This window comes from Zootermopsis nevadensis, unplaced genomic scaffold (genome assembly GCF_977971745.1).
Source record: "Zootermopsis nevadensis isolate Lab colony 2312 unplaced genomic scaffold, Znev_1.0 Znev_ptg000018l, whole genome shotgun sequence".
NCBI classification, from domain to species: domain Eukaryota; kingdom Metazoa; phylum Arthropoda; class Insecta; order Blattodea; family Termopsidae; genus Zootermopsis; species Zootermopsis nevadensis.
The window spans coordinates 2704960-2732596 of NW_028259150.1; the positions used below are offsets into that span (position 1 = coordinate 2704960).

Sequence of the window (27637 nt, forward strand, 5' to 3'; positions counted from 1 at the left end):
GCTTGGGACCCAGAACTGGTCTGGACAATTGTGATGAATAGAATGAACTCTAGTCATCCAGTGATAACGAATGACAACTTTGAAAACATTTTTTATTGTAATAATCATTGCAAATTTTATTTCTAATTTTTACATCTAAAATATCTGTTGAGCATCAGGTAATATGACGCTTGATAGAACAGTGTGCATCCTTTTCATTCACTGTTGCTTATGTTCTCAACATCCATAGCATGAGATTTATAGTGTGAGAGGTATGTCAAGAGTGTCGCAAAGGCATGCGAATAAAGAGGTTATACATTTTTAAAGGCTTAAAATGTTGATTCACTTTTTAGTAGGACTATGGCAAAAAAGTTTCTTCAGTGCCCACCACAAAATTCTGAAATACACTTGAGACTTAGCAGCAATTGCTTTTCCATTTTTGCCAAGCATGAATCGTTTTATTCATGATTGCTGGGAACATTTTGTTTGTTTCTTTGGTGTAAATGTTATCATAATCTGGAAAGTTCTATTCTCAAACGAGAGAGAGCAGAACTTAAGTTCTTCAATACAAATATTTGTTCTGCTAAAAGCATTTTAATTTAAAAAAACAATATCCTAGTAGCAGAAGCCTGATGATGTGTTCAGGACTATAACGGGCTAACATTTTTCATTTGGTGTTCTTTCATTAATATAATCAACGATACCACTGCAAATTCAGTGTTCTTTTAATAATTAATATTCCGGTACATTATCTCAGCTAACCACTGATTGAGAAAAAGGTGGTGTAGCGTAATGGTGAAAAGTGACAAAAAGTATGTTTGTGAGACCTTGATGATTAGACAGCTAACATTAGCGGGGTACCAGATACATGGAACATTTCATTCCTGGTTTATTTAATAACGCTTCTAATAATTCTAATTATTTAGCTTCGAGTGATAATATGGTAGGTGAATAATGAATTGGAAAGTTTGTGGCCTAATTTACGGCTCTATTCCGGGATTTTGTGGATGAGCTTACGGAAATTACGAAAACCTGCGCTCAGAATAGGCTGTCTCCGGGCCGAGATTTGAACTCGGGACTTCGCGAATAACGAACTTCAATGCTTAGCACTGGGTCATGACGATCGGTCACATCTTAACAAATTTAAAACTTCTTGACGATGGTGAAGAGTCAATTGAATAAAAATTTTCTTGGATGTTATCCATCGTCTAGTAAGTATAAAACGTAAAACAGTTGGCCCCACTAGATAGAGCTAAACCCTATCTCCGGACGATAGGGATTAGCTCTATCTAGTGGGCCCAACTGTGTAGGAACCTGAAGACGGAGATAGAGTCCCATCTCCGAAACGTCGTTTTACGTTTTATATTTACTAGACGATGGATAATATCCAAGAAAATTTTTATTCAATTGACATCTTAACAAATTCGGCCTCCAGTCTACTGACGAGGAAGATAAAGTAAATCTATCTACTATAAGTATACTTGACTTCCAATCAAGAAGTATGCAACAAGATACATACTTAAAATAATATCAGCATTAACCACAATAACTTTCCTGTAAGTAAATGTCTCGGTGAAGATAGCCGATAACCCAGCAGAAATTGGAATCTGACACCTGAGTACACATTTAGATGTTACTGCTACGACGACGTGCTCGGTGAATCATTGTGTAATAGATGACGTAACTTTAACTCTTTAAAAATATATTATTTGAGGAAATCAGTGTTGCAGTAGATAGGTAATGTTTCACGCATTCGTGCGTGTTCAGCCAGACAAAGAAGCGGATATCAAACAGCGTGAAAGTTGCTGCTTGTTCTCGGTTTATTGATTGCTGTCACTGATTGCAGAACTTAACATAGAGAAGCCAGGACGAATATATTGAGCTGAATTACTCTAAATTAACCCACGACGATGTAATAGATTTATTATGTGTTATTAATTTCTTTATACAAGGTCTTCCTTAAAACCTTGATAAATTACTGAGGTACTTTAGAATTTGCCTGCTTGTGTGGAACCAAAAAGTTCGATACTATGTTTACAAAAGCACGCCATCGACCCGGTCCTGTACCAGTTGTTTTTTATTTACATATTTTCCGGACAAATTATCAGTTATTCAGCAGATTAATTTCTGTTAATTTATTGGCGAGTGAAGGAATTACCTACCCCAAAAGTATAATTATTTACAGAAAGATCGATAGTATATCGATACGAGAACAATAGTGTGTGGTAGCACTGTTTTACGGTTTTATCGCATTTGGTGATCAAATATTTTTCGAGTCTGGTCGTGCTGTAGTGTTTATTGAGAAGGTTTAAATTCTCATTCTGTGTAATGTGATCCGAAAACGAGAATCTATCCTCTCAAACAGATGGATGTGACGAATATTGCCAGGTGCGTATTAAAGCAGAACAGAACATATTACCCATGAACGCGGGAGAAGGGCGGTCACGTCTTCTTGGCAGCCATTGGTCCTACGTAAAGGTAAGATTTAAGAACGTGTGTATCCGAAGTTAGTTTATGTAATTTATTGTGCTGTGGGCAACTTCAGGCATGTGTCTTCATAATACCATTCTTTGTGGTTACAATAGTTTTGTTGTTTCTCGGCACTACAACCCTGTTGTGGGTTTTCGCCGCCTCCTTTTTGTAGGTTTCTTGGTTTTGGTTGTGCATGAAGTAGTGAGTGACCAGCCCACTAACTGTGCACAATTTCTACTCACAGCTGATTTGACTGCCAGAGCAATCTAGCAGTTAATCAGGAGGCTTTTGGGTGAGAAATGGCCGTTGAATTTTGTTTACGAAACATCTTGTATCATGCTCGAAAGGTTCTTTTACATGCCGTAAATCTACGACAGGTTATAATAGTACCTCTACATTATTGCTGAGCTATAATCAGTGTGATCATAAGTATTAAAAATGAAGGGCAATGAAGAATGTAAAATTAGAATAATCGAACTATTCGACTTTTTTGTACTTCGCAATTATGCTAAGGCAGGAACAAAGAAATGTACAAAGATTTAATGATTGATTTCGAACCATGAGTGATATGATTCACAAAAGCATGGAAATCTTTTGATAATACACAGTTGTGATTGTAGATGTATACCATTGAACCATCTTGACCCAAAAGAAGTGGATTAAGATGCTCTGTAGTTTTCACCTTTTGGAGAAGAGGAAAAACGAAGGAGTACAGGGAAAAACTGATTACAGTATACAGGTTGGAAATAATTTCACAATTTGAACTTACATGTCAGGCCTGTTTTAAAATAGGACAGAGTACAGATATAATCCCTTGAAAGATACTTGATTAGTAAATACGACGTAGGAACAGGGTAGGTCCTTCCAGAGAAGGGATCAATTCAAGAACGAAAGATAAAGAGTCGAATAGGCCATTAACGTAAACCAGTGATGCCAAACCTATGGCACGCGATAAAATGTTGACTGCCACTTCATTTAGATAATAACAGATTTGGCGATTGTCTTCCTGAATTTGTAACATCGCAACAAAAACACATGTAAATGTACTGATACAAATAAAAAATTCTGTAGCATTGGTAGTCCCTTATACATATATGGCACGTATACTCAGAAATAGCTAGACGTCAGCAGGTCTGTTCGTCGGGCGGGTATCCGTCCACGGACAGATGTGGGATAGACAGGAGCGTATGACAGGCATAACACAATTACTAACTCAATGCAAAAATGGCACAAGTCGAAAGCCTTTCAGCGCAAGAGCGTCCTAAGTAAGAAAATCATTCACTGTCACACGTGACATAAGCGTTGACGGGCTCACGTGGAAACAACAGAGAGCAGATAGACTTGGACAGACACAGAAAGATATAGTCCAAAACAGGTATAGTTATGCGCAGTAGGAACAGATATAAATTTATGCAGCAAACGGCATACTGATTTATGATGTCATATATAGATACAAATAAATAGTATAAGGAACAAGTCAAACAGTATTCTACTTTATCGCATCTTTGCCACTGAAATAACTGTTTTCAAAATACATAATTGTGACTGGAACTTTTAAGCACGTCATTAACACTTAAAGCGAAGTTAATAGAATTTATACAAATCATAGTGAATTCAACTAGCATGTACTCTTTTGGTCAGAATAACCCTGATTCAGTAGGGACCACAACGCCAAAAGAATGAGCGTGCAGTAAAGTAATGCTTTTAAGACACTTTTATGGTTCAATGAAGTGACCTTTGCGAAAGGTCAGAATGTCATGGCCGTGGCTTCCATGCACTGCATGCAAAAGCTTTTCAAATCTTAATAAATCATGCCCAAGACTGACTGCTATAGGAAGCCAATAGTCGCTCGCAAACATTCGTCTAAATGTTCGATTGAACGGATTTATATCCAAACTTTCCTGGCAGCTGGCCAGTTCCAAATTCATTGAGAAATTTAACCAACAACCATATTGAAATAAATGGTCACAGTCGTGATGATTATGTTTTTGTGGGTTTAAGCTGCATGTGGGCTCTTAGTTAGATACAAACGTTTCGGAGAAACATACTCTCTCTATCTTCAGGTCTGAAGAGTTTACGCGGCCCTGACGGTGGAGGCTACACGCACCTATAGCACGCCGATAAATTTCGAGAAGATAGGAGATATTAAGTGAGAGTTGGGTATTTTTCGAAGAATCTGTCAGGCTTTGCACCAATACCAGACGAACGTTACGCCGTCATTGAATAAACCACAATAAATAAATAAATAAATAAGGAAATTAAGTTATTTTCAGTGGCAGGTGTCATATGAATTGGTAATCTGCATCGAAAATGGAATACGCACAAGAAAGTGAATTGAATACAAGTTCTGATTTTTGTAAACAAAAATCAAGATAGTCGGCTAAAATTGTATGTCTGAAAAAAAGCAGTTCTTAATGTGTCTAAATGTTTTGTCTGTCGGAGAGTTGAAGGATAGAAATATATGTAACGGGGTCAAAACACGCACACATCCTGCCAACAATTTCCCTAATATTATAACAGGAAATTTATCTTCGAAACAAACTGTGAGGTGTTAGAGAAAGAGGATGGAAGTGGTAGGGATCCACGGTCTTGCGTATTTTTCTATGGCATTGTCATCCTAAACGGCAGTCTTCCTCTACCAACTTTCTTTCCTTAGTACGTTTTGATTTACGTCATACGCGAGTCGTTCTTCTGTTTCTACCCCCATGCAACAAAAACGCCTTAATTTCAATTCTTTGCGATGACGTAAATGCTCTCTTTCAGGTTGCTAAGCGACCGCTGCTTCTGTCGCATGTCTGTACAAGGAGTGTGCTTCAGACTTCTGCGTCAATTCGTAACATTTCCAGATGTAATCAGAATCTTGGAACCCTAGCAATGGACACTGTTCGCCATGAAACGAGTTTCGTATAACTGATAACTAATGCATCTCGGTTAGTATAAAATGTCTTCGTGGCGGATATTGATTTTCCTTGAGAGAAAGTGAGAGAGGGGGGGGGGGTGCATTTGTCGTGGTTTGACTGCTGTACCGCATACCATCGACCAATACGTAATATAAGGAAATGCTTGAAAATCACCAGTAAAGGAGGACTTAACATAACGTTCATGGAGCTCCGAGAAAAGCATTCGCATGTTGTACTGTCGTATAGGGCATAGTCCAAAAGTACATTGAAGTATTTTAATTTCATTCTGTCGTCATGAAAGCTTATATCTTATACAAAAGTTATTGACATTTTTTTATTTAAATAGCACGGTATAAGTTCTCCGTAAGGTAAAATTGTACTCTCTCCCTGGTACTAGATCACCCATGATTGCAATATTCGACAGTTCTGTGTACGACTGAATACAAGCGATACTGAGCTTATTCTGTAGCTAGTGTGACATTTTGTACAGAATTTTCCCGAGACAATCAGAATATTATTAGTATCTGACAGAATGGTGAAAATACGAACCATTAATATTTTTAGTTAGTACGTAACTTCATTTGCTGATATGAGATATTTGGTAAATTATGGATTATAAATTGAAGTAATACGTCTTAAGGACGCTTTGAGCTTATCTTTGAAAATATTTAAGCGTTTAAGTTGTACTAAAATACATCGCTGTAAGAAAACGCACGACCTTGTGTGCGCAGAAGTTGAACCCTACAGCTTAGCGTTTTATCTATACATGAACATTTTTAACTAACTTTTATCTAAGTCAAGAAGTTTCGGACGTGGGATTTGTGGTCGTTTGTTGTATCGGTGCAGAGCAAGTGGTGGAGAGGACCTACTGTTTTCTATATGATAAATACTGTAATAGTGTCCTTCATAACTAACGACTGAAGAACAATATACTATCTCTTTGTAACACTTGTAGCCTTGAGTCATATAACAGTAATTAAGTATGTGTACTTGATTCTTTACATTCATATGAGCGTGTTGTCTGTTGTGTATGCCAGTGAATTGCCAGGAGTTCGAGAGGAAGAGTCTCTGCCATGTTTTCTGTATCAGCCACAGCCAAAGAGGTCACGAAATTCCGGGTGTGATCGGTCTACCGGTTTTGCTCCAATAAACTGCACTCACGCTATGAGATTTTCGTGCTCGGTACAGATTGTAAAAATGGATACAATCTGTTAGTTCTTGCATGCAAATATATATATATATATATATATATATATATATATATATATATATTTTATGAATACAGACCTACTAAATGAAATATTGGGAAATATATTTATTGTTGCTGTTGATTGAAATAAAATACACGGTAAAAGTATAAATGCAATCACATGATGTTTAGAGTTATCAAATAATAAAAACTGATTGCATTTGCGTAGGAAACAATATATAAAAACGGGTGTCTCTTTGCTGTGTTATACTCTCAAATTCACAAAACAAATCGCTTGAACATATTTGTGGACGTTATTTGCACATGCACTGTTTTGTCAGCATAAGTTAAAATTTCAGTTGTGCTGAATGGGCCTATAGTAAGTTGTTAGTTATAAGAAATTGTTGCTTCAGTTTCTTGACTTTTTGTTGTGTATGGTTAACTTCATTAAACTACGAGTGGCATTGAGATTTTCAAGGATTTAGTTCTAACACTGTGTTGAAATGCAGTGTTAGATAGCCGACAAGGGATAGTCCTCAAGATTACAGCTTACATATTGGCTGTGGGGCCTGAAACCCCTCACTACAAGAATCGGGTAGTCCTACGTAGACGGTAATGCATTCCGAACAAAAAATATTTGTCAACTGAGTAAGTGTCAAACTTTCGAGAAAGATACTGTATCGCGGATTTGGTTAAACAGCCAAGTTGTTACAGATACAGAAAATAAAAAAATATCAGTTTTGTTAATATTATTTGGGGAATTAACGGCAGTTTGTTCTGAGAATCATACGAAAATTATAAATATATTTTATGGACAAATTGCAATGTTACTGAATGCCAGAGCAGCCAGTATTCCAAAATACGTAAGATATAAAAACAAAGAATGCGATTTCAGTCGAATCTCTTAACTGTCGATAAACTGAATTAGATCAATTGCTAATTACCTCCAGTCAATTTACATTATGCTGTTTATTTTTAACGTCTGTGGTTATGAAATAGTACTCCAGCGGGGAAAATGTTTCCTAATAAAGATTTATGATAAGATCTGAAGGATTTAGTGACCTCGTTTGTACAACTTCCAACACCTATAGTATTAATATTATACACACGCACACACGTAAGCACCCAGTGTCATTAGTGGAGAATAATTTGGGAACCCTACTCTAATTCTGTTTTAGCATGTCCTACAACATTAGAACGAGTAGTTACTATTCCTGTGCTACGGTATCATTTGACCGAATTCTGCTAACAGCACGACAGGACGCTGAAATTCCGAGCTGAGATGTGGCTGATCCGCTGATGTTCCGTTACTGGGTCTGCATATAATTTACCGATATCAGTAAATTCACATAGATTACGAGCAAACTATTTTCTCCGTGGTTTTGATGGTTACTGTTTTATTTATTTAAGGCGACGTTGTTGTATGTAGGTAGTGATGATGTCTGTTTTTTAAATAAATTTATTGATTTGGCATAATACGTCACCAAGTCTTTCTGTGACAGGTGAATTAGACACTCACACCACTTCTTCCCTAAGGATTGTGGCTAACACTTTTCTGCGCATCCTTCAGTGACATTTTGGAATGTAAGTAGTCCCTTTTCCTCGTTTTATATCTATTTGTATTGCTTTACTATCCGCGTCGAACCCACTTGTTGCCAGATTTATAATGCTTCTTACTTTACAGTAAATTTGCAATTTTAAGTTTTTTCGGATTTAGCAGTGAGAGAATGAGAAAAATCAGGAATTAACTTAGGATGAGAGCTTTGCCTCCGTGATTAAAATATGGGTTTACGTGGAAAGACTTATTGCCAAACGGCAGGGATATGAAAACACGTTCTGCTGGCCGAGTGCGACCTTGAATTACCTGAAAAATAACAGGACAGCGTGTGAAGAATTCACTAGTGAATGAATAATACGTAAACAGGTGACATTAATTTATTTTTCAAATGCATACTTCGTGTGGTATGGATTGCGAAACTGTCCGTTTTCTTCCGAATGACCCACTTTCACTGTTACATGTAGGCCGTATTTGACATTACTGAAATGAAATTGGCAATGGCGTCCTTTCCAAACGTTGAGTAACTTGCATTTTGACATTTTTGTTTTCACGACGGCGAGTATGAAGTTGGCCGATTTCTGGGATGATGCGCCGTGTACGCTGGTAGAATTTACTGACGTTTCGGAGGTGCTTCTTTCCTCCACCATTTAGGTGATGACTCTGATGATGGAGACAGCAAATACCTCTAACGCGTGTCTGCACTTCTACCAGACTACACGGCGCAAACAAACCACATCTTCAACTTGCATTTTCTCAACACATGTTTGAGAAAGAGTTTTGTGCGAAAATCATTCACACATTTCTTGTGTTTCTCTTGGAGCCATATGCCCAGTCCATCGAAACCTCCTTGATTTAATTGTCATTCCAGTAGTGGAACTTCGTCATAAGGCCTCTCGTTATGTAATACGCTCCGCTCCCTGTCTTGGTTCCTCTCTGTTGTTCCAAATATAGCTTCTCCGTTCCTGGTTATAGGTGCATTATTCGCCTCCAGGTCTAGGGCTGCCTGATGGGGTTTCTTTACTTCTTTCTCGTGCATTTTGTCACCTGTGTGGAGTTTTCTGTGCATCCAGACTCAGAGTTGTAGATATAACAAACAACATTTTTTGTTTTGGTTATGTATTTTTTTTAAACAGGACACGTCGTTTCCTGAAAGCGACAATCCTTGTTTTGGAATCATACAAAGTAGGCCAAAATGTATAGGTAGCAGCTCGTGGGTCTACAGGATTCGGAAATACATTACTTTACCTTATCGAATTTTAGTTTGAAATTTGTCGTATTGTGGTAGTGGGTTCTGTACTAAGGACGATGCAGTTTACACATTTCACCGTTTTTCGGGTTCAGTCTGGGACAGCGACTGACAACGCATCATCCCGTTAACATATGGTATTCAGCCACTGCATTTTCAGGTAAAATTCCAAGAAACTTCAGCCATTACAGCAGGCATCTGACTTTGCTCTCCTGAACAAATTTATAGGGTGAATGTCTAATGGCACATGAAAATTGATATTTTCTGATATCGTAACGTTTCATCTATGAGAGTATTTATGCGACCACTAGCAAGTTATGTACTAGCAATGACTGGGGGTTCGTCGTGCTGACCACACGTCACTCTGTATCTGGTTGGATGATCGTTCACCTCTGCTTAGGCATGTGAACGTGAGGCCAGCAGCTAATCGTTCAAATTCGGTTTCCAAACCAAGATATGTAGGTATTTCTCTTATCGTCACATCAATGTTTATTTGTTTCACCAAGTTATTGTGTGACTGAAGAGTTCAAAATTTATATTTTTCATTGCCAACTGCTATTCTATCTATAGCCATCTCTTTCTTATGCGAATTATATGAGGAATTAGGATTTTAACCTTTTAAAGCGTAAGTTCGTCAAAGTAATATTTAAGAATTCAGCCCGTGAAACAAAGAAAATACGCCACCATTACAGAGACCAACTGTTTAATGCTGTTCAGGGAAGAAATCTCAGTTTACAATAAAAATCATACAACCCCTAAATACTAAGTGCGGATTTAGTGTTAAAGCTGATGGTACTTACAGTTACCACTTGGCTTTAAAGGCTTAAAGTAAACTGGTCCATTTAAATGAATGCCAAAGTCAAAAAGTTGACACTTGTTTTAAATTTTTATTTACAGATTAAAAATTTTCAGTGATACACTGTAAGTTATCGGCTTGCAAGAAATCCTCGCGAAAAAAGAGTTATACTGACAATCAAGTTCAAAATTTCGTGTAAGAGGCACAGACAATATCCACCAACTCACCCGTGTAATAGTCACTGTTAAATCCTCATTTTTTTCAAGTTCTATATTTTTCATATGAGTTAATTATCTTAGGAACATGGTCTTTGAAATTAACGGATTTTCCTTCTAAGCCCACGCTATGTATACCGTAAAGATATAATAGAATTGTTTTATTTGGATTTGTGAATTTAATAGATACTGGGGATACTGGTAACGACCCGTTCTTCAAGTGCCTGAGCACTGCGGGTCCCAACTCTTCGTTAGCTTTATCTATAGATATTCGGTAGGACTCCTTGGACGAGGGATCGGCCCGTCGCAAGCCCTCTACCTGTACACAGGACAGCACAACAGAGAAAAACGCGGACAAACATTATATGGCTTGAGTGGGATTTGAACCCACAGTCCCAGCGACCAAGCGGCACAAGGCCCACGCCTCTGACCGCGCGGCCACTGCAGGCCCTGTTATAGTCCACCGTATGGCGTATATTTTCAAAAAGAAATCTAAACGTCATATATCTAGTGATAACCGTATTAATGTCACGGAAAGGAAGTCGTTTTACATGAAACACTTTAACACTTACGCTTCTGGTCCTGTATGAATCACTGTCGCTGCATTGGTTCAATAAACGAAACGCCTATAAACATTACACAAATGTACACATTGTGTACGTCAGCCTACCAAAGGCCAAGCATACTATGCACAAGATCATGAAAAATAAAGAACAAGCAAAATTTTAAAAAAAATTGTTATTCAAATTAAAACGTAATACGTAGTATTAAATACTGATATTGCTTTGCGTAAACCTGCTTTTAATACAGAAATAATTTTGAACCCGAAAAACGATTCCACAGCAGTCAAAATGTGTACTTAACGATGATGTTAATGTAATTTCTGTAACAGTTCTACCGTGATTAAATTCAATAGATGACCAGGTTGTAAAAAAAAATCTGTATATCCATTATTATCTCCAGTGCATTAAATGGATAAAAGGAAAGAAAAGTATCTTTATGTTTGAGTAAAAAAGACATTCTCTCACAAGTGGCAACTTACCTGTACATATTTCATATTTATACTGGTAAACATTTTATACACATTGTGAATTTTTGTCAAATCGTAAAACACCCCTTTTACCTCTGTTATTTGATTACATAATATTTTAGTGGAGATATTATATTGAGCACTCCAGATACTGTAACATGTAGGATTATGATCTTATATGTGACACATTTGTGAAATTAGGCCTATAAACTAAACCTAATCTAGCAGTTTTGTCACAGAGACAAAAAAGTCGAGAGATATCTAGTTCTAATCTCGGTCAATGCATAGGAAGAAAGTTCTGTGTTAATTCAGTCCGCTGAAGTGAATGCCGGGGTGACAGCTTCCTTCCACATCCCTCCCCACAATTCACTACCGTTCAAAAATCTCATACGCATTATTGTATAGAACATATGGGAATATGATGCAGTGTCTTTAAATAAGCCACGAACAAATTTAAAAATATGTAAATTATACATGAACTATTTGAAAATCAACTGTTATTTGGTCAGACGTTTGCTGATGTGCTCCTGAGCAGTTAGACGGATGTCGTAATGCGAAGATCCACCAGCTGTCTAAACCAGGGGTCTGTAAACTACGGCCCGCGGGCCAAATTCGGCCCGCCGCCTCTTTTTGTACGGCCCGCGAGCAAAGAACGGATTTTACAATATTTAAATTCTTTGAAATTTCAAACCGCTTTGTGCATTTCCCATGCTGTCAAAATTAAAAGAAGTGAAATCTCCATTCCCGCACAAATTTGCAGCGGATATATTTTCTGAACTCAAACTATAGTTCAAGCAGCGTTTTTCGGATCTTGATGCAAGTGCAGAAGACATTTTCATATTTCAAAATCCACTTGACTGTACAACTGAGAAGCTTCCACTTAACCTTCAATTGAAAGTGATTAATCTGCAGTGTGATCACATGCTAAAAAGCAAATTTCAAGAGAAGAATCTAACAGAATTCTATAAATGTCTTCCAAGCGATGAATACGGTCAATTAAGATCATATGCTCGGGGATTTATATCTGTATTTGGCACCACCTGCCTGTGTGAAAAGACATTTTCAAAGATGAAATTTGTAAAATCCCAATACAGGTCAGCATTAACGGATGAACATTTACAATCAATTTTGATGATAGGGAGTACTGAATTTAAACTTCAGTTTGGTGAAATGTTATCTCATAAACAGGCAATTCCATTCTTGTCATTAGTAGAGCTGTATTTCAAACAATTGTAGTGTACTTATTATTATTACGTTACATTATGTTCAATAAATTCTTTAAAACTTGGTTTTTTCTTGTTACATAAGTAGGCTTACATATATAAATATCCTCGAGTTTGCCTCTTGGCCCGCGGAGCCTAAAATATTTACTATTTGGCCCTTTAGAAAAAATGTTTGCCGACCCCTGGTCTAAACAAATGACGTGCTATGATCTTTTCTGGTCTTTGTGTATGTGTATTTATATTCTGAGGGGTTGAAATGTTAAACCTATGCCGCTGCTCTTCAAATGAACCGTTTCGTTAAGCTTTTGTCTCTTTGCAGGTGTTAAGTGACCTTCATTTTATATTATCTTCTTAGTTTTACCATTGAATTATTCCAAGGTCGACACTAAATGTTTTGACAGAATTATTTTTGTTATAAAGGTTTACGGTGGATATTAATTATCCCCTTCCTTTCTCGAAACTTTTGCATTCGTAGTCCTTCGAATTTTAGAGACTCCCTTCATTTAGTGTTGGTTTATCATGTAACATTTGTCTCTCTGCTAGATGGGAATCAGCTGCAAATACTGTGTGTTAAGATGTCGACATACTTAACATTTGGCTGTACATAAGCATATTTTAAAGTTAACACTTTTGCGTCAGTAATATTGTCCATTATACTTTGTTTGTTGTAAAGTGTTTGTTATACAGAGTGATTCTAAAAGGATTTTACAACTTTGAAAGTGTATAGAAATTTAATCAGAAAGATTACGCAGTCGGTTCTGGCTCTGTAATTGGCCGCTGTAGCTGTTGAATCAGTATATTAAAATATAGAATTGAATTGAATTATTGACCTTTGTGAAGTTTCACCCTCGTATTAACAAAGAAAGAAAAGACAATGTATACACTGTCATTGGGATCTTTGTAAATTACCCGCCCACTTACAATCAATCAATAGCAATACAATAACTGATCCTTGAAACACGGTACTGTAAACTGCTCGCTAAACCCCCTTTGTTAAAGTACTGTGGGCTTGATACAATCAATAATTCTTAAATTGTTGCAAACATAAGAACATCAAAGAAATAGATACCGTGAAATCAAATCTCTTAATATGTCAGAGTTGTCTAGTATCAATGACTTCTGCTTGGACGGGTGTCTTGACGTCCTCCTGGGGATTCTGCGCATGGTTTCGAGTTCTGGCTGGGGGATTTTCCACGCGGGGATTCTCCAGGTTCCCGCGTCTTCCAAAGTAGCCGCGATAACTAAGATTTTTGTTTTTGTTTCTACACTCTGAAATAAATTTGACACTGAGCCTGCTGAACACTTCGTAGACCTTCTTAGGTAGGGGATCAGCCCTTTACAAGGCCTTTACCAGTAGACCTAAATAAAGACCTTGGTCCTAGTGGGATTAGAAGTGTGCATGTGAGAATTATATTTGTCATTCATTAGCTTCCGAGAGTGTGCAAAAGCGAAGAAAATGAAAATGAATAACTCGACATTCTCGGTGTAAGGTTATCCACGTTCTTGAGATATAATAGCGTGTTCGAATACACTTGGGCATGGGTTGTGTACTTACGTCTTTTGTATGTTGTACATGGAGACAGATTTTTTGCTGTGGACCGATTCTTAGTCCGATGAGCTATGCCTATCAAGCGAAATTAAATATGAATGTTTACATTCTATACTAAAACGATAGTCATTATAAAAATATAGAATCCCCTTTTGGGAATAGTTAAAATAGGTCGTACGGTACCGAAGTAAAACGTAATTTGTGGTAATTCCCACGGCAGTCGCCCGAAACACAAAACAATTAAAATTGCTTTTGGAACATATTTCAATTAATTCAGGACTTTAAAATAAAAACAACTTCACATTGATGGCAGAAACATGAATAATCATTTGCACCCGTTTGTTATCGGGAACACTTAAAAGCTAGCAGAGGCAATGATTTAGAAATAACGCACATGGAAATACTGCATGCATCCGTTAAATGATATGCCGGACATTGTTCGCTTGCTGAAGCTGGCTCTCCTTCACTCTTGAGTTGACTGTTATTCGTGATATTGACGGGTTAGTTTATTTTATTTTCGAGATTATGGTCGAAACTTTCGTAATACTGCCTGTCTTCTGGGTTATTGCACCGTGTCCATCATCAGGGCGATAAGTCTCTGGTGGCAATAAGGACCTCTGAAACGTCGGTAAACTTATGCCAGACTACAACCCAGAAGACAGCCATCTTCAGATTTACCGCCGTGGGAACCTCAAATCCTACATCTCTTAATGCTGATTTCTTAATCCAGCCAGTAGACCGCTTGATATGGCACTGACAGTAGGTGCTTATATGGAAATAATATAAATAAAAGTCTTTTAATATAATATATCACCCGTAGACGGGAGTCGAGATAACCTTTGGTATCAGACACCTCAGGCATTGGAATGTGTATAATGCGAGGCCCTGGGTTGTCTCCCACTTCATTTAAACCCCTTTGGATGCCACTATATTTGAAGAAGGATGCCGAAATTAAAGTTCGAAGGATATAAAACAAAACAAAACAAAAAATTTAAACGCTCAATAGAAATTTTGCCGGTGTAATACCAGGGCATACCGGATGATGTGGTCAGAAGGCTGAGGCAAATAATTTTACGCGGCTCTGAAAGTGTTCACGTTTAACTCCATACCATTGACGTTGCATTAATAAAGATTACCCTACTCCTCTCATACTCACACTGACTACTGACATGTTATGGACGAAGCTACATAATGGAGGGGAGTTCTCCTGCCCCCCACCCCCGTCTTTGTTTTGAGGCCTATCAGTATGCCATTTACGTAATATGTATCAACAATATAACACGGTAATTACAATGGTATATTTATTACTCCTGTAATGGACATGGACATATTTAATCAAACAAGAGATGAAGAGGTAATATCCGTTGAATAATTAGTAAAGTTTCATGTGTAATTACGGAGTCCGGATGTGGTGCGGAACAGCTTCATTGGGCAGGTTTTCTGGACTCTTACCGCTACCTGTTTTTATATGGAGAAGGTCTGAGGCTCGTCCTCTGTAACGGAACAAATTTGGAACCTGATAGCATTGGTTAAGTACGGAAGAAAGATTAGCTCCAGAGTCAGTGTCGGCCAAAATAAATAAGAGCAAAGATCGTTGATACCAGGATTTTAGTAACTTTAAATTAATATTACTATAACTGAGTTTATGATAAAATTAAGAAGGAAATAGTGACACTGATATTTCAGGTTCTTACGACGGCGAATATGAAGATGGCTGTCTTCTGGCTTGTTGCGCCGTGTTTTCTGATAGAAGTTATCGCCCTCTGAAACTTTGGTAAACGTTTACCACACTACAAGGCACTACAACCCAGAAAACATCCGTATTCAGTGTATTGATAGCTTTAGTTTTTTTTAAATTCGGTTATCTCCTGTTTACGTTTCAAAAGACTAAGTAAAACTCATAAGATTGTCTTTAAATTTTTACCCATATTTCTAAGTGTTTATTCCGAGAAAAAGATGCAGTTTAGAAGTATATAATAATAACTTTCAAGAAAATACAGGAATATAACATAAATTTAAGTACTTATTTAAGAAAATTATGGGCGATTATGTGCGTGTTTTCGTACTCTTTCAAACTTAGTGCAGTATGCCGGATATGTAATATGGAAATGGAAACAATGGATGCATGTAAAGTTTTTCTTGGAAATATCTTGTGGAAAGAGGCTATTGGGTCGGCCGAGATAGACACTGGGAATAATCCAAATCATATTGCAGTAAGATTTGATTCTCTTAAGATTTGTACATTTTTCAATTCATTGTACCAGAATTAATTTTGACACTGATATTGTCTATTTAATGTATGGGACCTTTTGGAAATTGGCTCTGTTCTCGCCGTTTGTTGATTAATTTGCATTATCCTCGCATGTTTTCGTATACCATTAGGTCATTTTTATTTAATATAGTAGTGCAAGTAATTGAGATCGGACCAGAAGGTGTTTGAGTACTGAATTCTGGGCGGACAAATAGACCACTGAGATCCATGGTCCTATAATGCCATGAAGAAGGGAATAGAGACAAATTCTTAAACGTCGTGGTCATTAACAGTAGACATATCTAATACCGACGTTGTGAGTTGTAGTGTGGCTTGGAACAGGGTTCAGTTAAATAATGTTGTTTTATCTGTCATGGAATTTCGGATTTTACAGTATCATAGCATATAATTAATTAATGTAGGGGAGTTTAGGATGACATAAAATAGAAGCATTCAAGCACTCTTTGTTGATGATTTGTATTTTATTGGGGAGGGGCATGTTTTATTGAATAAATGTAATAGAATTATTGTCACTGATGCAAAAAGTGTTTAATCGGTTTGAATTGTGGGAAGTATAGATAAAATTACGACAATTTAAGCGACGCACGACAAATAATTTAATCAGGTCATTGTTGGTTACTCTCTTGTGTTTTGTTATTTTTAGACTAGTGGCTTTTATTCAGCATTCCGCACTAATGACACTTTGAAACTTCATTTATATTTAATTCAAAGGCACCATTAAATTGTGAGTGAGAAAGATTTTTTTAAAAGACGTAGGAATTTTATATTTCTTTCATTTTATATGTCTTTACTGCCGTAAAATTAAGATTACCATAAAAATGATAGGATTCGCTGCAAAGAAACGTTTCTGACTTAAGAAGAAATGCATTTCCGGCACTTAAAACAGATTAATGATACATATCTTACAACTGTAGCCTTTGCCAGGCTTTTTCGTTCTGTTTTTAATTTGAGCTCCTCCTGTCTGATCGCTGACAAAATCTGATGTTACGTGATGTTCATTGTCATAACGCACTTTTTCGTCTCTAGTGCCTACAATTGAAAAAGAGAAGTCGAGAGACTGTTACTTCAATTCGGATAACAATTTCGGATATTTTTTCTGGGTTAATTGTGAGGTTTGTTAATAATAATGTCTTTTGGTATACCTAAATAATGTACACTTGGTGAAAACAATGAATCTGTCTCAATTCTAAAGCATTTCGACGATGCCACATTATAATTAGTGTTACTGAATTTATAGACTTGTTAAAGTATTTATATATATTTATAGTTTATTTAACGACGCTGTTTAGTAGCTGAGACTAATCTCTTTTAATTTCTGGGGATTGAGGTTAGTGCTTTCTAACGGACCCATATGAGTAGGTTACTCCAACATTTTCATCAGTGGACGGAAACATATTCAGCGTTCGGAACGCAGTGCCCAATTCAGAATACTAGAGGATGAACAAAGTAAAAAATCCGGTAATAATGGCGAGTCTTTTATGTTAAGAGAATTAAAAGAAGTTTAAAAGTTTCTTAGAATGTTTTGTATAAGAATTTGTATAATAATTAAATTGGATGTTCTGAAAACTTATTCAAGTTTATTAATCAGCTTATTTGTTTTTGTTCATTAACTAATTCTGCTGTTTGAGTCAACATGCCTTGTTCACGAAAGAAACTCTCATTAATATGAAAAAAACATTCGAACTGTTTCGTATGCTTGTAAGTTTAAAGTTTTTTTAAAAAAATTATAGATAACGTTCTGTTTATCTTTTACTGTTTTGTAGATACATGATTAATAAAAGATAATAGAAATGTATAAAATCTTAACAGGAAATCAGCCGCGTTAACTGGTTAACGTAGTAAACCGACGTTTTGGAAACAAACTCTTCAGTGTTCTGATGTGACTGGATCGCCTGGCGACTTCCGAGGATCCAGTCACATCAGAACCCTGAAGATGGGGACAGATTTTGTTCCCGAAACGTCGGTTTACTACGGTAACCAGTTAACGCGGCTGATTGCCCAAGAAGATTTTATTGATTGTAATCGCCGCGAAAGTCTCAAATCCTATAATAGGAATCTGTTGAATTTGGCCACTGCTGTCCTGTAGCCCTGCGGTAAGGCATGCAGGGAAAACATATTGTGCTTAAAATGGACATGAAACTTTGTGTAAAAGATACGTAGTAAAACAAGTGAGGCCATGCAGAACCGATGCAACAAGTGCATTCATGCTTTTGAAAAGACGATTAGAAATGTTTCCCGAAATAAGAAAACAAGCATTATGTTTGAATCGTAAAAATATAAGATATATTTTGTATCGGGCTGACATTCAGGGCAGTATCTTCGTACCTAATTTAATACAAATACACATTTACGTTGCAAATACGTACCGTGTTCACTATTTTTTAAAACAGAAAATTATGGAATATTTTGAAAATCAACTCCCCTCTTACCGACAGGCTTTATGAACCATAGGTTTTAAAATATCAGTGATTTTTTCCAGTAGTTTTTGCTTATAACGTATCTGAGGAAGAACTGACTAGAAAGTATTGCTAATTTTGTCTTTCTTAAATACTTACTGTGTCAGAACCACTTATTATTTTGTTTTAATCAATTGTTCTTATAAGAACAATTTCAAGTAGGAAATTGGTTTGTTGTCAAATGTTATGCCTAGTCATTAGCGTGTAATATTTAAATTCTGCGATTTCGTTTGTCGTAAAATAACCCGCTTTTAGAATTTTACACTTAAATGACGAGCACAAGAAAATCTTTCTCTTTTTTTCTGAAAGGAGTTAAGTTGTTTTCAACAAAACTTTCAATTAGTTAGGGCAGTAAAATATGTAATATTTAATATGAATCGCAATTAACACTTTAATTCGTATCGAAAACAGTCGTTAATGAAGTGAGTTTGAGGTGTTGAAGCTAGTATTAAACTGTACGCTGCAGTCGACGCCTTCCAGACAAAATGGCCTGTTCATGGCTGTGCTACCTACACCTTTAGTGCAGTGACTGTAAGTAAATGGCGCTGACGTGTCACTAGCAGCGGATGGTTATGTCTCTCCAACCATGAATTCTAGTGAACAAGCTTTGAATAAAAGGGTTTAACTAGAAGTGATATGTTATTTAAAGGAAAGGCTTCATTTACAGCACTGCACTTTCAAATATGGTCGAATCTGTGTAAGGGTTTTTATTACTGAGAGATTCACGGAATTAATTTTCACATCTTTCAATCAGCACTTCTTCCACTTTCATTTACATTATCGATGTTAAATAAATACACTTCTCAGTTGATATGTCATTTAACTATCCAACCAGTACAAGCTGAATATAAAGACTTATTAACGATTAAATCACTATTTTATATGGCGATCAAGTGCAGTTGATTTATGCTTACCACATTAAAGTATAATGGTAAGCAAATGTCCCCAACTGCTTCAACAATAATAATTCTTGCTTTTGAATTTTTGGATCTGATTGTTACTGTAAATAGATTTATTTTCTTAAACAGTGTTAAGGTGATTATTGTAATGGTGAAGAGGTGTGTTTTCTTTGAGGTACGGACTGGAATCATAAATATTATTTAGACAAGTTTGGACTTGAAAGGGTTAATGTAATTTTTGTAAAATATCTTAGCATTTAGAATTAATGACAACAAAGGATTGGCTGTATGGAAAAAAAAGAGACTAAGGAACGAAAATAGGGTAATTAGGAGGATGCATTATTCAAAGAATGGCTTAAAATGCTTGGATGATATAAATACAAAACAGTTATTGTGGTACAGAAGTGTCCAGAGAATGGCAGACAGATGGCCGAAACAAGTGCTGGAGATGATACCAGCAGGGAGGAGAAGATAGGTGGATGAAGGGCATCAACGCACGCACGCACGCACGAACACACAGACGCATACATACGAGGTGCGATCGGAAAGTTTCCAGACTGTGTCAATAGAGGGCGAACCGGATGTAGCACGAGCTTCTGCCGCTAGGGGGTGCGGCCTACATTTATAGTGAATCAGTGTGCCAGCCGGCATCATCGAATTAGAATTTGTTTCTTAGTTACGGGCGTTTTGGTAGTGCATTACACCGACCCTCCTGCGATTTCGGAATGGCGGATTTTCATGAACAAATCAAATTTTTCTAAAGACTCGCCAAAACGGCTATGGAAACCTATGAAATGCTAAAGCAAGCATTTGGGGAGTCCGCAATGGGTCGTGCACAAACTTTTGTGTGGCATTCACGTTTTAAAAATGGCCGAACCTCTGTCGATGATGACGAGCGTTCTGGACGACCATCTTCGAGCACAACGCCCGAAAATGTTACGAAGATTCGGCAGGCCTTTCACGAAGATCGACGTCGTACCATCAACTACTTGTGCGACATTGTTGGGATAGGTTATGGGACCTGTCAGCTGATTCTAAAGGAAGAACTCCACATGCGACGCATCGCAGCCAAGTTTGTACCAAGGCTCCTGTCTGAGGACCAGAAGCAGAATCGACTTCTCGTTTGTCAGGAGCTCAAAGATCTTGCAAGAACCGACCCCAACTTCCTTTCTAAGCTCCGTGTGACTTCTTCCTCTTCCCAAAGATGAAAATTCAGCTGAAGGGAAGGAGATTTGAGACGATAGAAGAGATTCAGGCAGAATCGCAGATGGTGCTTGACAGGCTGACAAAGAAAGATTTCCAGGGATGCTTCCAGGCTTGGCAGCGGCGCTGGAATCGTTGTGTCCACTCCCAGGGGAACTACTTCGAGGGTGATGGATGAATTTAATACCTGAGATAAGTGTACGGGTTTTTATACGCGCAGTCTTTAAACTTTCCGATCGCACCTCGTATATATATATATATATATAAAAGAAATTTGTGTAGAATTCTGTGGACGTCAATTTTAAATGCAGGAAAGAAAATGATAAAGGTCATGACTGTCATAAATAGGCCTGTCTTAGGAATAATTTCCACTGAGCATAGACACATGACGACTTTACCTTCTAGCTGATAGCGGATGAAAATTTGTGCTCTGTCACCATTACTTGTGTCATTTACGCTCTGATTTCCAATTGACAGCAGTTACGTATTTCGGCTGGGGTCATATTTGTGTCCCAGAAGTGCTCGAAATGGAAAATAAAATTGTATGCATGAAATATGTATGTGAACGTTTGACACAGAATTATTTTGCTGTTTTTAACAAAATATGCATTAGATACGTATCCAGTATATATACCGGAAAGTGACATACGGATATTACTGCAGCCTAGTTACCTGTAGACCCTGTACTATTATTTTTGTCAAATCAGATGTGTGATTTTCCGCCTTATGAAATTGGTAGATGTTAATTGCAATTAGCAAATAATTTGGTTGACACAGTGTACGATTATGTTGCTTGTAAACGTGTCTACTTTTCAGAACAAAGTGGTGACAGTGGACCAATCAAAAGTGAAACTTCAGATCTGGGACACAGCAGGCCAAGAGCGCTTTAGAAGTGTTACACACGCTTACTACAGAGATGCACACGGTAAGAGGAAAGAGAGATTTCTGCTCCTGTAACTTCTGAACTCCCAAGTTACGTTTCATGTTAAATGGAACACCACCAAAATTGTTTTCCTATGATATATTTTTATGTTGTTTTAGCGAAAAACTGCGTGTTGTTCTTCCACGTCACCTCTTCCCATGAGATTTTTCAACAAATATTTGTGCGTGCGTGCGTGTATATATATATATAGGTCCCTGCTGCCTCCATCATCAGGGCGATGAGTCAGTCATCTTCGGACTCACCGCCGAGAAAACCTCAAACCTATACAGAAATAGGCTTGTCGCTAATAACAGCTCACCGGGCACAGTCAAAGAATGAAGAAAGTTCCAGTTGCTGCCCAAATTCGAAATACTCTACTGCCTCTTCTGGAGTCCGTGTATTTCAGATAAATTTAAATCAGTGTTACAATTTTCGTAAATTACTAATCGATGGTGCAAAAATGATTTATTTAGAAGGCATAATTACCAAGATACACATGTGTGTCAAGGTTAGCATTACCGCTTCGAATTCGGGAGGTCATGGCGAAGCAGATATTTTCACTGACGTTTTGTGTTACTTCCTTCAGTCCCTTCAGTTAAATGCCGAGTTAGGCATCAACCGCTTCCTTCCGTATCCTTTACAGTCATTATTCATCAGCGATCCTAATACTCGATGCCATACATTCTGTGTTTCTGACAGCGTCGTCCATAAGTAGAAAACGCACGCACGCGCACTCGTGCAAAAGTCTAAGGTGTGGTTAATATATAGATGATGTTTAATGTTTTCCTTTCTAGCCTTACTGTTGTTATATGACAATATCCGAGCATGGCTTGGTGAGATCCGAGAATTAAATTAAAAATATTTCGAAACTTTCGATGGTTCCAATGTTGAAAGGTTTTACATAATTTTATAGAGAGTTTAATTTTTGGCTTTTGTAATTGTTCTCAGAAAGTCCTCAATTGTAAAGACTGTTCTTTGTTGTGAATGTTACTTTTGTAAACTTCTTTCTTCGTGACTTTGTAGGGTGAAGTGGGAATCTCTCAGGTTTAAACTCTCCAAGGGGGAAATCTTGTTTTTTTTTTGTGTTGTTTTTTGGTGAGAATGAAATTTCATTTGAAGTCTAATTTTAAGAATAAGAAATGCTGAAAAAATGGCTGAAGGACTCGTTGAAACAAACAAAGTTCGAAGATGACAAATATCAGATTACAAAAGTATCATTATCCTCCTTGATCCTGGATATAACATTTACTATAATAGGATATTTCAAGTAACAGTTCTGTTTTGGTTCTGTGTTGCTATATATTGATGCCATTTCTTTTTTACAGGGAGTTAAAATCCAGAAAAAGTGGAAATTCCGATGAATCAAAATTCAATGTTCAGGATTACGTGAAAGAACAGTCACAACATGGCTCTTGTCCGCCCTGTAATACATGAACGTCGGGAGATGGAAATGTTGGTAATATATTATCTGAGAATTAACATTTGCTTTGAAGAGTGCAGTTTGTAGCCATCTGGTGTACAAATCATGTAAACAGACGCTGATTACTGTTTTAGAGAATACAGAGTCTCAAATATATATATTTCCATGCTTCATAAACAAATGATGGATTGATTTTAAAATATGTCTATAAATTTTGCAGTGGCGAGTGATCTGAAACCTGGAGTATTAAAGAGATTTAAAGAAAGGATTCTGATTTAAAAAACTGCATGGTCTTATTTGGCCTGATGACATTTTGTTGGTAAAATTCTATTTTTGGAAAGACATTTTATTAGTTAATTATACATTTATAATCATAAGCTATTTATTCACACATATCATAAGCAAATTTTACAATACATAATACTAAGTTGTAGGATATTCCTTGCCTATTTTATATTTTTTGTTAAACATTTAACTTAACGGATGATATTCACTGAGAATCACTTAAGAATCGACCAAAAAATCTTACCCTCATCATACTGGTAATTAATAACACAGAAGTGATTTACGTAATTTGGCCCATAACCACGGGCATTCAGTACTTAGCTATAAGTCATTTGGAAAAAAAAAAGTATTTTGCAGGGTAAGAGACCAAACAACATTTACATACACATTAAAACTATTGTATCAGTCAGTATATTTAAACACAAATAATCTGTCTTTGCAGTTTTCAGGTGTGTAAATATTATATTTAAATTTGTGGACAGAAAAAAACATTTTGATAATTATTTTTAATAATGCAGGAAATTTCATTTCTGGATGATGATATTGTGTCATTTTGATACTAGTTAATGTACATACTTCACCATAGGAAGACAATGCTGAAGTTGGCAAAAATTATAAACACTGGACAAGAAGATTTCTGTCATCTGGGTTGTTGCGCTGTGTGAATCACCCTGATGACGGATGCAGTATGACCTCTGAAACGTTTGTAAACATCGACCAGACTACACAGCGTAACAACCCATAAGACAGAAATCTTCATACTCACCGCTGTGAAAACATCAAATCTTACACTGGACAAGAATTTTCTTATCTTACAACTACTATGTTCGGTATTGCGAGTACTTCTAATTAATACACTTAATTATTATGGTCTAGGACTCAAACACTGCAATGGATATTGTTGACCCAAAGGTAAAGTTGTGAATATCCAAAAATGCAATTTTTAGGAGAGGCAAAAATATTTGTTGTCAAATAAACAATTGTTCAATTTTTGCTTAACCAGCAGTAGAATGTACTTACCTCCTAATAAACTTTTAATAGAGTCATTAAAAATATTAACCTTTTCAATAGAACATGAATGAATGCATCCCTTGCAGCATTTCATACCAAAATATAATTCTTAATGCTGATTTATATCAGCTGGTCAAATAGCATCAGCTTCAATTTAAATAGTTCAACAAGGGGTTAAATTGTGTAAAAACTGGGAACACTCAGAAGTAAATTTTGCAAAAATGTGTATCCTCGTATGGATTATATCTCTCAGATCTTATCATTTTACACTAAAAAGACCGGAGGTTACCAACTCAGGGTAAGACATCTCACAGAAGAGCTGTGTTATGCTGCATGCCTCTCCAGCATCGTATACACATACCTATGTCAATAAAATCTTTTCGGGAAATCAGCCACATTAACTGGTTACCGTAGTAAACAAGTTAACGCTGCTGATTGCCTGAGAAGATTTTATCGATTGTACTCGCCGCGAAAGTCTCAAATCCTATGACATACCTATGTATTAGGCTGATGTTGCACACAATGAGTTAATGAACATGACCCATCAGTGGCAGAAAAACCATCGAATTGTTTTGGAGAAGACTAGCTGTCCTGCGGAAATTCTGTTATAAAATGGGTAGTAAGTAACTTTATGGAGCAGTTCAGATATACATTGAGATTGAAAGGAATGTGTATCAAAAGCAGAAGCGTAAGTGTCTTCCTCATAAAGATTACAGTGTCATTCAAATTTGATATAGCCTTGCATTGTCAGACCAGTTAATTTCACCCATTGTTCCTCTTACAAGTGTAGCAAAATTAAAAGGGCCCTGCCCCTTCTAATGTAACAAAAATAGGAATATCTAAAATGCAAAAGCCCAGAAATTAAAAATTGGTCGATAACATCATACTTGGTGCTTTAATGAAGTTAACAAAGGGTTAAATATTCTTTAAGCACTATATTTTATGTGAGGTTCTCACATTTTAATATGAAAGTTGAGATTTCATTGCAATGAGAGTTCAGATTATGTAATTCTGGACTGTGATGGCATGTCTTCTAGGTGCTTACCAACATTTCAGAGAAACGTCTTCAGATGAAGACAATCCTGAAAACCACCACATGATATATTTTAATACATGAGGCAAGGAAGGAGATAATGAATTTGACTACAATTTATAGCATTAAGCAGAAATGGTTTTAAATGGCTCACATCTGTATTAAAACTAAAGATTTACTTCGTACAGCAATATGTAACAACTATAATTTGAAGTTATGGTACAGTATTTAAGTTACCATCAGTTCTTAGAATCTTAAAAATTTGAATACCCTGCAGTGTACTGATATACTAAATCATGCATTCAAACAAAAGTGTTTACACTTGAAAAGTTACGCTTTATAACAAACCATCGTCTTATGAATTGTATGATTTAATATAAGTTTATTTGTTTGCCACTGATGATGACCTCTTGAGGTCAAAATGCATTTGGCACTAAGTGCCTTTTCAAGTGTAAACAGTTTTGTTTGAATGCATGATTTTATATAGTTCTTAGAATACAACACTGATAAGAGATATTTTTGTTCAAATGCAGGTCCACTTAAAATTAATAAAACAGTAAATTTAGTGATTTATTTATAAAATAAGACACATGCATTTTTATACCAACTCAGTGGACTAAAAGTGCTAAAGATAATATTATTTATCCTGGGAATCAACATAATCTTTTAATACCCTTTGTGGCCAAGTGTTGAATTACATATATAAGGAAAGTGATTTACGTGGTTATTAAGCCACAAAAAGTTAATGTAATCAATTTAAATGCATTATCTAAACTGAAATGATAATTGTTTTACTTTTTCTCAGTTTATTGTTCATATAACAATGAATGACAAAAATACACTAATAATTTTGTGTTGTTATTCAATGCAGACATTGAAGGTCAAAGATGAGCTAAACAGTCATCAGGCAAGTCAGCGATCTAAAAATTCCCAGTCTTTGCTAATCACTTTTTGGTTTAAATGTCTGGAAGTAATCTGTATATTTCACTTTTTATTCTTCTTTTACTATTTATTGAAAGTTTACAACTTGCTAGTACTTCAGAGCCACAAAACAAATCTTTCTTCAGCCTTAGTGACAACAATTATGAGTACCGATGTTGGGAAACACTGCATTGTGTTGTTGACATAATGCATAACAGATGTAAAACAATGAGAACTCAAATAATGATTCTCAAAAAATTTAAATGATTGATTCATTACACTACAACCATCTTGGGGGTTGTCCATTGCCCAAGTTATATTTGGCACATTATGCATGATGTTTTGGGAGCTGGTTCTACTATTACCTTCACGTGATTGGTTATCATTACACTGGCAAGAACTGTATCTGTGTGTGTAGAATTATGTATAGGGACCTACACTGCAGGCAGTGGACAATGCCCAGCATATCTGTGTTGTAATACAAATAGTCTCACAAAGGTATGTAATACAGACAGATGTCTTGTGTGTATGTAAATCATTAACATAAATGTTATAAAATGTGAAATTAAAAAAAAATTGTTGCTGTGTTATATGTTGTTAAAAGCATATAGAGTGGTTGTACAAAGTGTTTTAAGAATTTGTACATAAAAACTACAACATATATAAATAAATTTTGATCAAGACAGTTGAAGAAAATGTTTTAGTATGTAAGTTATTACAGATCTAGTACTGAGAACAACAATACATTGTACAGTATTGATATGGTAAGAGACTTAGTTTGAGAAAATACAACTTAGATATGTGTATCTTATAAGTTATTATTAAGAGACATCTGTAATTGGATAAAATAGGAATGAATTAATCTAAATACTTATGCCAGTTTCATTTTACATATTGTTAATTTCTGTAATATGTAAAAGTGTTGGCATAGTGTAGAATGATAACCTCTAAAGAAGTTACACCAAGTTGCATCTAGTATATGCTACTTTTTTCCCCTCTCACTACAGTTTTATCAACTGCTTCTCATATGAACCTTTTCCTGTTTCTTTTCAGCTCAA

The 27637-nt window shown here is 36.3% G+C and overlaps 1 protein-coding gene across 1 annotated transcript; it reads left to right on the forward strand.

Moving 5' to 3' along the window:
* Window positions 1-2180: 2180 nt before the first annotated feature.
* Window positions 2181-27449, forward strand: LOC147873409 (ras-related protein Rab-37-like). Its single transcript, XM_087351099.1, has 3 exons — window positions 2181-2457; window positions 21804-21912; window positions 23235-27449. The coding sequence occupies exons 1-3, from the start codon at window positions 2401-2403 to the stop codon at window positions 23240-23242; spliced, it is 174 nt and encodes a 57-aa protein (XP_087207225.1). The 5' UTR covers window positions 2181-2400; the 3' UTR covers window positions 23243-27449.
* The last annotated feature ends 188 nt before the right edge of the window (window positions 27450-27637 follow it).

Excerpts from the sequence above, each read along its gene's own strand:
- LOC147873409 (XM_087351099.1), top strand. The coding sequence starts at position 2,401 with ATGAACGCGGGAGAAGGGCGGTCACGTCTTCTTGGCAGCCATTGGTCC. Across the intron at positions 2,458-21,803 it reads GCCATTGGTCCTACGTAAAG|AACAAAGTGGTGACAGTGGA; the intron begins GTAAGATTTAAG and ends TCTACTTTTCAG.